Here is a 13,294-nt window from a genome sequence, read left to right on the forward strand (position 1 = left end):
AGCAGGAGCAGAGTGAGGCCTGGGACAAGCGGGAGCCCAGGGCCAAACCGACCTCACCCATACTCCTGTCCCCTTCCCCTTCTAGCCAGCCAGAGACCACAGCGACACGAGAGGTGGCCAGCTTAGAAAAGTTTAATTGCTAAAAACATCCAGGGTACGTGCAGGCTAGTCCCTGCGGGGCTCACACCCTCTTCGTTGGGCTATCAGCTCTGTGATGCCCATTCCTCCTGGCTTCAAGTTTGGGGAGCAGGGCTACTGGTCCCAGGCCCCTGAGGCTGGTGATGCTCCAAACGGCCTGGTGGAGGGCCAGCCCCCTAGGCCCTTGACCAGAACTGGAGCAGCAGGCAAGATAGGACGGCATGTGATAACAAGGTGCTGGGCGAAGCCAGCCCAAGCTGGGACCAGCCCAGGTCAGAGTAGAGGGGACAGGGAGCCCAACGGCTGCCCAGGGACATGCCACTGAGCCCTCACGCCCACCCCACCCCCATGCCCCTGGCTCCACATGCTAGCAGGCAGCTGAGGAGAAGCAGCTGGTCCCAGAAAATGCAGAGATGCAGACAATCCATGGGGGTTGCAGCAGGGCCCAGAGGCTACGGAAATGCCCAAGACCCAAAGGAAGCCAGGCCTTCTGGGGTGAGGTGTGCCCCGGCCAAGAGGTGGCTTCCAGTTTGAGGGTGAGACGTGAGGTGTGAAGGGGCACCAGGTGGTTCAAGGAGGCAGCAGTGGCAGGTGAGGCTAGAGGTGGCTGGTGGGCAGGCTAGTCCTGGGGAGATAAACCAAGAAGTGGGAGGGAGTTGAGAGGGCCTGGGGGAGGGAGGTGGTGCATGCGGCAGGTGTGAGTCGGGGAGAGATGGGACAGGCAGCAGGGCCCACTTGTCCACTCACCCACTCGTCCTCGTCCACACCTTCGAAGGAGTCCTGTGGGAGCGGGTCCACCCGGTTCCCCAGCTTTGCCACCATGGCACTCAGCAGCTGGGAGAGGGGACGGGAGAAGAGGTGGGAAGGGAACAGGGCTTCTGACCCCAAGAATGTCAGATGCCAAGGCTGGAACCCCAAGGTTCAAAGTTGTGGGAGAATCATTTTCATTAAAGCCCTGACAAAGCTGATGGTTTTCATTGAAAAAGATACCTTGACAGAGACGGGGGAGCCAGAGACAGACAGACTCTAACACGGAACATAAGAGTCACAGGGCAGCTGTCTCCACATATTGCCTCAGACGCTCAAATATGCACCAGGGTCCCCAGCGCACTTGGGTCTGGTTGGGTTGGGCCAGGCTAGGGTGGGGCCTCTTTCCACCCTTCCCTGGCTTCCTGAGCCCTGTGCCCTGGGGGCGGCAGCAGTCACCTTCAGGGCTTTGGAAGGTCTTCCCTGTCCTACTGACAAGTGGGTGACACTCGCTCCTTGCCCAATCTGGGTTGGACTAGAGAACTGAAGGGCAGTCACCAGGAGCAGCCAGGGCCCTGTGACCCCAGCGGCCAGCCCTCTTCCATGCCTACCTCTTCCTTCTTCTGCTGGTCCGACTTCTCTTCCAGGTAGAGTGCTGAGGGTAGGGCCCGCCGGGCTGGGCCTTCACGGGGGGCCTGGCTCACTGGGGTGGGACAGCAACAAGCATCAGGCAGCAGAGAGCCCCTTTGGTGGGGCCTCCTGGCCTAACCGCTTGGTACCAGCCCCTGGGGGATTCCATGGCAGAGAGTGCAGAGGTGGCGCTTCGGTTCACAAGGCCTGCCCTTGGCACCAGGCTGTGTGCACGTGCGCATGTGTGTTGGGGGTGGAGGGCTTGTGATGGAAACACAGACCCTGGGCCCTGCCCTCCAGGGCCTCAGAGACCAAGTCTGAAGAGCAACCACCCCATCCCTGGGAGCACTAGAGGTTTCTGATTGCCAGCAGGGATGGAGGTTCGGACTTGGGCCTTCTGCCCCTTTCCCCAACCCCCACCCACTCCCCTGCTTCCTACCTGCCCCCCCAGCCCAGTCCCTCATCCTACCTGGGGTCATGTCAGGGGGCTGCAGGCTAAGAAGCCGGGGCTGCCCGTTAGCGCCTCCCAGCCAGGCCTCAGCGCTGAGCACCGGCTCCCAGCTCACGGCGGTGTCTGGGAACACGTCATCCTGGAAGAATTCTTTCTGCAGGGAGGGAGTAAGGGGCTGCCCTGAGATACTGACCTACTCTGTGCCCAGAGGCCTAGGGCACACAGGCATCCATTGGGAGGGGGGCATGGCAAGACCCAGGACCCCAATCTGAGGTTTCTGCAAGTTTCAGAACACCAGCAGAGTAAGGGGAACAGGTGCCCCAAAGAGCAGTGAGTGGGGCAGTTTGGTGACAAGACCAGTCAGGCCCCAAAGCCTCTGACAGGAGCTAGGCAGGGGGTGCTGGGCGTTGGCATGCTGGGCCCCCAACCTCACCCTGACTCGGGGCAGCCGGAAGGTGACAGGCTCCAGGGAGGTCTGGCGAAGTCGCAGGCAACGGGCAAACTCCACCTCCCGCACGTCACACTCCGTCTTGGGCAGGAGAATGAAGCCCTGGGGCGGCAATGGAGTCGAGCTGGGGCTGGAGTCCAGAGCTCACACTGAGCACCTGGGCCCCCTCACTTAGGACCATCAGGACCAAGGCCTATCCCTGGAGAGTAGTGTGATATTTAACAACTAGCTCTCTGGAGGGAAAATGCCCCGGTTTGTAGCATTTGCCTATTTCCATGGTGTGAAAACTCCCACCATGTCAATTTCACACTACTAACATGACTGGGTGAATGCAGATTTGGGAAGAGATGTGCAGTAGCAGCCCATGATACAATATTTCTGCCAGACAGGGCCCACAGATGTAAATAACCTCAACAGTACAAATAATAGTGAAGTCAAGTAAAATAATTAGGAAGTGATAAATTAAGTATCTATTGCCTTGGTCTTTACTGTAACTTATTTGTGGGTTCATAAAACTTAAACTTACGTAGTTTAATTTTTAACAAATGGTTGAGTTTAAAAATCAGTTCCTGAACTTCCCTGGTGGCGCAGTGGTTGAGAATCTGCCTGCCAATGCAGGGGACACGGGTTCGAGCCCTGGTCTGGGAAGATCCCACATGCCACGGAGCAACTAGGCCTGTGTGCCACAACTACTGAGCCTGCGCATCTGGAGCTTGTGCTCCGCAACAAGAGAGACCGCGACAGTGAGAGGCCCGCGCACCGCAATGAAGAGTGGCCCCCGCTCACTGCAACTAGAGAAAGCCCACGCACAGAAACGAAGACCCAACACAGCCAAAAATAAATAAATTAAAAAAAAACAACAAAAAACAGTTCCCGAGGCTGCTGGGCACACCCCACCCGGCCCAGTGACTCAAGGGCCCCACAGGCCCCTGCAGTCCTGCACATGGCCACGAGAGGGCGGGTAGCCCATGGTCCCACCTACGGAAGGAGGACCAGGGAGCGTGTGCGTGTGCGAGGGCTCACCTTGTGGGGGTCAGGTGATGTGAAGCTGTTGCACTCCAGGAAGAAGGGGGCCTCGGGGAGCAGCTCATACAGGAACACGCGGGTGTCGCCCTGGGGGGACGGCAACAGTGAGGTGGCCAGCATTAGCTGCCTTTCCCCCCACCTCCTCTCACCTGCCCAAAGCCCCCACCTGTGCACCCCAGCCCACCTTGCCCGTGAGCAGCACCAGGCGGGTATCTGGGTCATAGCTGGGCAGCAGGGTCGAGGGAGCCACATCCAGCCCCAGCACTGCCAAGGGGCCACTGGCCAGGGCCTCAGCCGAGTACAGGAGTAGCTGGCGCTCACTTCGGCTGCAGGGGGGCAGAAGCAGGTCCTCAGAACTGGAGGGCCCTGGGGCATGGCAAGGACTCCAGCAAGGCCCCCAATCTTGCGGGGCTGGAGGCCTGAGGGCCTCGGGGTGGGAGGAGAGGCCTCTGCCCATCCTCCTTCCTAACCCAGCCTCAGAACCACTGGCCTGGCCTAATACAATAGCTTTCTAACCTGCCACCCTGCCTCCTCCCGGACCTCTGACCCTTCTGCCCCTCCTCAGCACACTCCTGTCCCATGGCCACCGTGGCTATTAAGTCTGGACTTTTCTCCCCACATTCTGTTCCAGGCCCTTTGCTCCAGCCAGGCTGGTCACCTTCTGGGCCACTCCACCCAGAGGTGAATGCCCTCTCCTCCGGGTCTGTGTTTACCAGCCCCTTTGTGACCCAGTTCAGATGATACTTCTCTTAGGAGGCCCTCCCTGATCCTTCCTTCAGAGCACCAAATGCCCATCCCTTGGACCTCTCCAGGAGGCTTGGTTCTGTGTTTTGTGTGCTTCGTCTGATCCCCACCAGATATGGGCTCTGCAGCAAGGATGGCTTTCATCCCTCTGGGCCCCTAGTTGATTCATTCCTCCCCATCTCCTTCCCTCCCATCAATCCACCCATGCACCCATCCATCTATCCATCCACATATCCATCCATCCATCCACCTGTCCAATAAATGAGAGTTGGGGACAGCTTCTGCATGCCTGACACGTGTATGTGTATCTGGGGGAGGGGGCACAGGTGGCTGCTGAAGTCTGGGGATGGGAATAGTGGTCCCAGAGTTCTCACCTGTCAAAGCCAGACACCAGGAGACAGTGACCATCACACACCCAGACAATGCGGGCTCCACGGGCCCCCTCAGGCCCTGGGCCTTCCTGTTGAGATACAGTACATGAGGCCCAGCTGGGACCCCCGCCAGGTCTGAGGGCCGCCCCCAGCCCCTCCTGCTCACCTGCAGGGGCTCAGGGCTACCCCGGGGCTCGTAGATCCGCAAGTGCCCATCCTTGCAGACAGTGGCCAGCTGCCGCCCATCAGGACTCCAGGCCAGGCCAAAGATCTGGGGGCAGGTGGGGATGTGAGAAGCAGCCTCTTGCCCTGTGGCTGGGCACCTGCCCCCAATGCTGTCCTACCTGATCCCGGTGGCCCTGCAGCCTCAGCCGCTCTGCTCCAGCCTTAAGGTCCCAGATCCGAATGGTAAGGTCATAGGAAGAGGAGGCCAGCACGTCAGCTGCCAGCGGGTGGAAGCGCAGAGAATAGATCTTCTCCGTGTGGCCTGGAGGCGAGGCATGGGGTGACACTGAGCCCCTCAGGAGCCACCGCCCACCCCCCAGCCCCCACCCAGGCCCCCCTGACCTGTGAGCACGGCCTCAGGCATGGTGAGCACCTCCTCAAGGCCCTCTGGGGGCACCCGCCACAGTCGGATCCTGGCATCCTCCCCAGCTGCAGAGAGCACAGGCTCATCACTGCTGACCCAAGGCCCCCCTTCTCTGTTCCCATTGAGGACCCTGGGACCCTCCCTCAAGCCCAGTGCCCAGCCTCCTTACCCACAGCGAGGTGGTGGGGATCAAAGGGGTCCCAGGCCAGATCGGTCACGGCTGCCCCATTCTGCAGCGTGGGCAGTGCTGTGTCGGGCAGACGGCCGGGCTTCCGCAGCTGTGGGAGGTGCCCCCACCCCGAGGCCCATCAGTAACGTGCAGGAGAGTCCGGTCCCCAGGGCTGCAGGGCAAGCAGCATGCCTGGGCCCACACCCTCTGCAGCTGATGATGCACCACCAGGTGGCCCAAGCTCTCTGCCTCAGCCACCTTGCGCTCTGAGCCCCAAGTGCCAAGCCCCGGAAAGTGAGGGAGGCAGCATGGAGTGGTGGAAAGAGCTCAGGCTTGGGGCTCAGGTGGCCTGGGTTCAATTCTCAGCTCCACCACTTACACAGCGTGTGACCCGGCAGGTCACTAAGCCTCTCTGTGCCTCACCGCTTTCATCTGTAAAATAGGGATAAGAGTAGCACCCCCCCCACACCGCATGGGATGCTGGGCACTTGGTTTGTGCTTAGAGAATGTGAGCTGGTGTGGGCACCTGATGCCCTCAGCGTCCTGCAGGGACATGGGGACAGCACGGCAGGGTGGGGCCCCTCACCTCGAGCACGGCCACCTGCCCACCACTGCTGAGCAGGGGCATGGCCACACGCTGCCAGTTGGCACAGAAGCCGTCGCTCTCGCCAGGCGTGGTGAGGTTGAGCCCCTTGAGGTTGGTGATGTGGCTGTCTCGGTGCAGGACGGTGCCCTGAGCGTGCCGGAACTTGGAACTGGGGCCTGGCGGGCAGCAGGGACATGGAGCCACGTGAGGTGAGGGTGCCCTGCCTGCCCTGCGCTGTCCTGCAGGAGGACCCGGGCCAGTCCTGAGTCCGGGCTGCCTGCTCCCCTCAGCAAAGGACCGTGCAGGTTGTGTGCCCAGATTTCTGCCAGTCCAGCCAACACAACTCGCCCAGAACGAGACTCGAGGGATCTCGGAACGTTTAGGCCACCCTCTTACAGGTGAGACTCTCTTCATCCCGCAAAGAAGTGACTTCTCCAGGAGGGGAGGCGGGACTGTGGGGGGAGGCAGGACTGGGGTGCAGAGGAGGGTGGCTGGGGTGGGGGTGGACAGGGCTCCCATGGTAGGGGGTTAGCCCCGCACTGAGGCACTTACCCAGCAGGCTTTGCAGGGACCTCTGGCTGGGGCTGGTGCTGATGCCGCTGGTGCTGGAGAGCGAGGGCCCCAGGCTGGAGGGCGTGGAGGGTGAGGTCAGCCAGCTGGGAGGGGAGGAGAAGCCCTCCTGGGAGAAAAGCTCCGGTCAGCCAGCAGCCCCGTCAGGCGGGTGGTCAGCCAAAGAGAGAGGAGATGCCGGGGTCATCACTTTGGGACACTGGGGTAGGCAGGAAGCCCCACCGTGGGATGTGGGGTGGGGACGCAATCGCTGATGGGCAGGAGGTAACATGGGGTGAGCTGAGCATTAGCATGTGGGACAGCAGGTAGCAGCTGCTGCTCCTGGGAAGGTGGGCCCAGAATGGTCAAGATCTTTCAAGAGGGTCTTCCCTGGTGGCACAGTGGTTAAGAATCTGCCTGCCAATGCAGGGAACACGGGTTCGAGCCCCTGGTCTGGGAAGATCCCACATGCCACGGAGCAACTAAGCCCGTGCACCACAACTACTGAGCCTGCGCTCTAGAGCCTGCGAACCACAACTACTGAAACCCGTGTGCCACACTGCTGAAGCCCATGCAACCTAGAGCCCGTGCTCCGCAGCAAGAGAAGCCACCGCAATGAGAAGCCCCTGTACCACAACGAAGAGTAGCCCCCACTAGCCGCAACTAGAGAAAGCCTGCGCACAGCAATGGAAGACTCAACGCAGCCAATAAATAAATAAATAAATAAATAATAAATTAAAAAAAAAAAGATCTTTCAAGAGAAACTAGAAATCCAGATTTTATATGAAAGTCTCACTTTCTAGGCATTTGCTCAATTTTGAGAACACGGAGGTTCTTCATTTATGCTTCTTGTGTTTCTGAGACCATCGGGCAGGCCACACACTCCTGCCTTGACCTGGGGCCCCTGCTGCAGCATTGCAACGGGGAAGCCAGGTGGGCTACGCTGATACTCACGCTGGGGTCCGCATCACCCACAGGTGTCTCTGTAGGCTGGGCCTCTTCCGGGGTGGGCTCTGCAGGGGGTACCAGATGGGAAGTGAAGCTGGGGTGGGGTCGGCAGGCTGGGTGGAGGCTGACCCTCTGCACCTGTGGGTAGAGGCCGGCAGGTGAGGCAGGAGGGCTTGGGGTGGGGATAGGGGACACCAGGCAGCTGAGTTAGTGCACAGGTGGACCACGTGCCACGGACGCGGCTGCTGCCGGTGGTGCAGGCCAGGAGCAGTCAGCCAGGCCTTGGCCTTACCTGCTGGTTGCTACCAGCCCACCAGGCATGGGGGTCGGAGGCGGGCACACAGCCTGCAGTGTCTGGGAACAGGTCCTCGTGGAACTCCACAGCCTGGTGGCACACAAGCACACAGGCAGTGAGGTCAAGTCCCCCAGGCTCCCCCAGGCCCTCCCAGTCCCTCACGCAGGACCCCCTCACCTTGCGGGGCACGTGGTAGCTGATGGGCACGACGGCTGTGTCGCTCAGCTGCAGGACGCGAAGCACCTCGCAGCCCATGACGGCCAGTGCTCGCCGGGGCACGAGGGCCACCCCCTGCAGCACGCTCTCCAGGAGGCACTGGGTCACTATCAGGGACACCGTGGAGGACAGTCAAAGTGGGTCGGGGAGGGGAGGGGGCACAGGGCGGGGAGCAGGGCTTACCTGGGCTCAGTGCCGGCTGCTCGGGGGCCACCTCATAGCAGTACAGCTGACTGTCGCCCTGAAACGATCCCCACCCGAGCGCTGCTCGCTGACTCTAGCTCCAGCCACCCCGTCCCTCCCCAAGGACGGAGTCACAGAGCCACAGCCAACGTCTACAGGGCGCTGATGTGCGCTGGGCGCTGAGCTGAGCCCTTGGTAGACTCTGCCTCGCCTGTTCATCATCATGGAGCACGAATGAGCACCAGGGGTATACCTTCAGTAGGACAAAGTGTCTGGTGTGTGCTGTCTCTGCTCTATTCTCAGCCTTGGATTCACGAAGCTGACATTCTAGGGAGTGATCCCGACTGCATGGAATGGAGACTTGGAGCCCCATGTGCCTGGAGCCCCTGGCAGGGGTGGAGTCTGGGCAGCACTGTTCTAGCTCCTCCTTTCCGGGGTGAATAGCATCCTGCACTCCCCACTCTCCCAGGTGGCTGGCCAGGTCAAACATTGGGGCCAAGTCTGGCGAGTGAGGGCACCAGCCAACATGGGTGGGGGCTTGAGCTTCTCCTCACCTTTCCCGCCAGGACCAGGAGCCTGGAGTCTGGATCCAGCAGGGGCATCAGAGACCTGGGGGAGAGACGGCCTGTCATAGGGATACAGCCAGTCATTGTGGCCAAGGGGCAGGGGAAAGGCTGACAGCATCGTGACTCTAGATCGGGGCTTAGGCCAAGCACAACAGTGGCCAGGAGTGATGCAGCCCCTCCAGTTGCATCCAGCCTGGTCCCCAGGGACCCTCTACCTCCTCTCCCTGCGCTCCCGACATGCTGAGCACATCCTCACGTCCCAGCCTTTCTTTCCCAGGTCCTCCGTCTGCCCAACTGCTTCACCCCAGGACTGTGCTGGGCCTGGGCACAGGGGAGCTGCCCCCTCTTTCTGCACCTCAGCCATGATCTCTTCCCATGCTCAGCAGCTCCAAGAAGCCCCCCGACATACATTCTGTCCCTGGTCTCACCTCCAACAGCCTAAACACCAGGCCCGGGAAGGTGAGAGGGGTGCTGGAGCTGGGGACCCCCTCCATCTCCACCCGGCACAGTTGGCCTGGGTGCTCCAGGACCCAGGCTTAGGGACCCTCTCCTCAGTCACCCCTGCTCCTGGGCTTTGATGCTGTCCTAGAGACTCAGAACTCCCCTAGGCACCATCTCTGAGCCCCAGTGCCCAAGCCTGAGCCAGGGGCCAGGAGCAGGGGCTCCTTCCTGCCGTGCTTCCCTGGCCTCCCTGTTCTCTGTCCCCCAGGTGGGGCCCTGGTGCGGGGGCAGAGGCTGGAAGCCCCCAGAGCCCCTGCTGCTCTGTGTTGCCTGTCTCGGCCAACAGCCTGTTGTTCTCCAGAGATTTACCACTCCCCTTCCCCTCCCAGGCCCTGCAGGGCCCCTTTGCAGCCCCTAGCCCTGACTGCTGTTTTCCAGGCCCAGAGTCTCCTGGACGTGGGGCACCCAGGAGAACTCAGACTGGTGTCTTCATCTGTTTCTGTTTCCTGTTCCTGGTTTTCTGGTCCTGCTCTCACCTGGGGACCCATGGGCCTGGACCCCCACCTCAACGCTGACACTCATCCTCAAATGGAACCCCGTCTTCCTCACTGTGGTCCCAGGAGTCAGAGGTCGCCCAGCTGTGGCAGCTGCCTCCATCCCTCACCCAGGCAACAAACGGTCCAGCCCACCCCCTCCCCTGCCCAGCCAGCTGCCCACCACCCCTCCCCACCCTGCTGGAAGGGAGCCACAGAGTGGACTGGGAAGCTGGGTGGGTCCCTGGGTGGCTCCATAGCTTCCTGGAGTGCCTTGGGCTGGTCACCTGTGAGTAACACAGCCTCTAATTACCTTGAGCCCAGCAGGGTGAGCTGGGCTCAGAACTGCCCTCTTGACCTGGTCTGATCACTGCCTGCTGTGGGGGAGAGGGGGGCAGGGGGACAACGTGGTCATGTGACCTCAGGTGTCCCCCACATTGACGCTGGATCCAGTGGGGCCACACCTAAGTCCCTTCAGCAGTTCTAACAGGACTTTCACTCACCCACTAGTTCATCCACAATCATTCACTCCCTTGGTGAGCTGGTCTGCGCCTGGCCCTCAGCTGGGCTGGCAGGTGTGACCAAAAGTGAGTGCAGCAGACCCCACCTCTGGCCTCAAAAGCTCACAGCCTGGGTGAGAGGCAGACAGAATTCCACAGACAAACGCGTGAAGGAAAAGTTCTCTGAGGACACACAGCAGGGAGCAGAAGGGCGTGACTCTGACTGGCCACAGGGGAGTGGGCATTCTTTATGACCCAAAGTTTAAGAGAGATCAACCACGTCAAGGGGAGAGAGTTCCAGGCAGAAAGGGCAGCATATGCAAAGGCACTGTGGCAGGCGGGTGCACAGCCTGTTTGCGGAACAGGGAGTAGAATGACATGGCTGGTGGTCTGGGCAGTAAGGGTGAGGGGCTAGGCTCAGGATGGGGTGGGTAGAGGCCACACAGAGCAGGGCCTAGTACATCAGGAGGAGGGTTCTGCCTCCCCCCATCGGATGAGCAATAGAGAAGCAAATGACACATCTTAAGTGAAGAGGGAGAGGATGAGATTTGTGCTGAGCAGAAGTCACCATGTGGAGATAGGCAGGAGGAAGGAAAACAAGAGTCTGAGAGCAAGTATGCTGGGCAGGGACTCTCATCACCCTGCTGCTGCCTTGGCAAGAAATGGGGAATCGGCCTGCAGTTTCCACCCTGGCATCAATGGCTCACCTATGCTCTAAACCAACCTCTTTAAGAGGCTTGACCTGGCACCCCTGTGCCCCTGCCCCATCAGGCCCAGCTGGCTGGCCCAATGACTCAGGTGCTAGGGCTGCAGGGGCAGGAAGTCAAGGAGGGCAGGGCTGGCTTCTCTGACAGGTCAGGCCAGTCTTCTTCGCCTTAGGCAGAGCTACCTGAGAAGCTCCGTCAGGCGGGAGCATCCTACCCACCACAGCACAGGCCAAGAAATGGGGTCATGGCACCCAGCCCCAAGAGTTGGCCAACAGCTGGCACGGGCCTGACCCCGGGCCTTGTAAAGAGAACCAAGCCAGGTCTGGGTCTGGAATGCAGAACCAAGCCCCAGCCTGGCATAGGGCCAGAGGGTGGGAAAGCTGGCATGGGCATCTCTCCTGCTGCCATGGCAATGGGGGAGGGCTGGCATCTGGGCCTGCCACTGGGAAAGGCTTTGACCCAGATCTAGGAGTCTCCTCAAGACTCAAAGCCACAGAAGGTCTAGAGCCCAGACCTGCCACCTACCCCTGAGCCCAAGTCCCAGAAGATGCAGAACCATGGTGGTATCAAGTGGATCACGTGGGGGAGGGGTTACCCCCTGATACTCCCATCAGCTTTCCCAATATTGCTGCAAATAACACAGGAAGTACCGCGGTGAGCCTGCCAGGAAATACAGTTTCAAGAACCCTCCTCTGGTTCTCCCTGCCAGCCCATCTCTCCCACTCAGACCCACCACCTAAACATCCTGGCATTGGCACTGGTCCAAAGCAGAACAGGTCCCCAGTTCTTGTCACCCAGGCTGGGCAGTGGGGACCCCCTTGAACCAAACCCTGCCCCCCACTTCCTTGCTCCCTTAGAACCAGGTTCTAAGGCAGGTGGTGCCTTGAAGCCAAATGAGGACAGGATGGACATACTGGGGAGGGGGGCCTCCTGGAAGCTGTCCTTGAACCTCCGGGTGGACAGGAGCATGGCCTGTGTGAGTCCAGGCTTAGGATTGGGGCAGGGGATGGATCCTTTAGGCAGGTGGGATCTCACTATCAGCAAGAAATGGCCACAGAGGCGAGAAGATTCAGGACCTGTCAGGAAGTCCTGTTCCTGGAGGAGAGTCAGGCTGGGGTCTCCTGAGGGCCTTAGGGGACACAGGGCCCAAGGGCAGAGGCATAGGGACAGTCTGAGCTGACCGCAAACTCAAATGCTTCAGGAAACTGAAGGAGTGCAGCAGCCTGGTGTGAGACAACTAGGCTTGGTGGGGACTGGGGCCACCTGTGAGTCTGGGCCTTGGTCACAGGGGGCAGCTGCTGCCCAGCCTTGGCCGAGAGTTCCCACTCAAGGCAAGCTGGGAAGTCCCATTTTAATGTGAAACTACTGGATTTTTCAATGTTGGCAATGGCTTCAAATTTTTAAAAAGTCCCACAGGAGCCAAATGAAGCACACCTGAGGGCCTGCACTGGCCTAGGAACGGACGTTTAGAGGTGTGCAAGGCACACTCCACAGCCACATATAACAACAAAAGCATGGGGTGGAGACCTCTGCCCATCCTGAAAGGGGGCCGTGTTGGGGAGAGGTCCTGAGGAGGCGAAGAGCTGAGAAGAAAAGTCTGGGAGGTAACCGTTGCACCTGGACCCTGCTTAGCCCTGTTAGAGACTGGACACGGAGGCTATCCTGCCTTCTGGAGGTGATCCAGTCCTTCAAACACCATGCAAGTTGGTGTGGCCCAGCCTGCTGGGATAAGCCTTCAGGCCCCACCCCCCGAGATTTGAGCTGGCCCAGCCAAGCCCTGACTGTGGGCTGGGCTGGACGGGGTGGCGGGTGTCCTGGAGCCGGCTGTAAGTTAGGAGCTGAGCTGGGTCCCCAAAGGCTCTGAGGCATGACTCTGACCACAAGTGCAGAGGGGGAGGAGGGCAGAGTGTTTTCCTGGAATCCTCCAAGGCAGGGGATTTTTCTGGACTAGCCCAGCCCCTGGCACCCACCCCTTCTGCCCCATTAAGGGCCACTGTCAGCAGCACCCAGGCCCCACCTACTGACAGCGAGGCCCAACCTTACATTTCAGCCCAGCACCCCCCAGCACATTCTGGCCTTGAAGCTGCCGGTAACTGTGGGTAGTCTATCATGTCCCCTTCCTGGGTGTTGCTCCCTTCATCTAAGACATGAGGAAAGTGGTCCAGAGGTGCTCACAGCAAAACGACCCCAGGACTCAGATTTGGCACTAGAGGTTGTACTTATGAGGCTCTCAGAAGGGATCTGTGTGTGTGGCCTAGCCAGGAGTTTCTGAAATTGGGATTAGCTACCAACAACAACACGGAAAGATTTCACATAAAAAATCCAGATTTCCAGTTTCTTCTGTAAAACCTGAAGCTCTGGCAGACTGGGACAGGTCATAGCTACTGAGTCTCCCCTCCCCAGGTCTCCACAGGCTCTGGGGTCCGTTCCTCGAGTTTTTATCACCTGCCTGCTATG

The 13,294-nt window shown here is 59.9% G+C and overlaps 1 protein-coding gene across 1 annotated transcript in view; it reads right to left on the reverse strand.

The window, feature by feature from the left end:
* Positions 1-570: 570 nt before the first annotated feature.
* Positions 571-13,294, reverse strand: part of CORO7 (coronin 7) — a 57,390-nt gene continuing 44,666 nt past the window's right edge. Inside the window, exons 10-28 of the mRNA XM_079944662.1 lie at positions 8,645-8,699; positions 8,091-8,148; positions 7,869-8,014; positions 7,689-7,781; positions 7,403-7,534; positions 6,452-6,578; positions 5,900-6,075; positions 5,314-5,422; positions 5,123-5,209; positions 4,900-5,042; positions 4,722-4,826; positions 4,559-4,644; positions 3,625-3,766; positions 3,438-3,527; positions 2,400-2,516; positions 1,985-2,120; positions 1,497-1,588; positions 886-972; positions 571-763 (exon numbers count right to left, since the gene is read on the reverse strand). Of these exons, the coding sequence (XP_079800788.1) occupies positions 758-763; positions 886-972; positions 1,497-1,588; positions 1,985-2,120; positions 2,400-2,516; positions 3,438-3,527; positions 3,625-3,766; positions 4,559-4,644; positions 4,722-4,826; positions 4,900-5,042; positions 5,123-5,209; positions 5,314-5,422; positions 5,900-6,075; positions 6,452-6,578; positions 7,403-7,534; positions 7,689-7,781; positions 7,869-8,014; positions 8,091-8,148; positions 8,645-8,699 (1,987 nt within the window). The 3' untranslated portion in view covers positions 571-757. The remainder of the gene's footprint in view (positions 764-885; positions 973-1,496; positions 1,589-1,984; positions 2,121-2,399; positions 2,517-3,437; positions 3,528-3,624; positions 3,767-4,558; positions 4,645-4,721; positions 4,827-4,899; positions 5,043-5,122; positions 5,210-5,313; positions 5,423-5,899; positions 6,076-6,451; positions 6,579-7,402; positions 7,535-7,688; positions 7,782-7,868; positions 8,015-8,090; positions 8,149-8,644; positions 8,700-13,294) is intronic.

Source organism: Stenella coeruleoalba, assembly GCF_951394435.1.
Source record: "Stenella coeruleoalba genome assembly, chromosome: 15".
In the NCBI taxonomy this organism is placed as follows: Eukaryota; Metazoa; Chordata; class Mammalia; order Artiodactyla; family Delphinidae; genus Stenella; species Stenella coeruleoalba.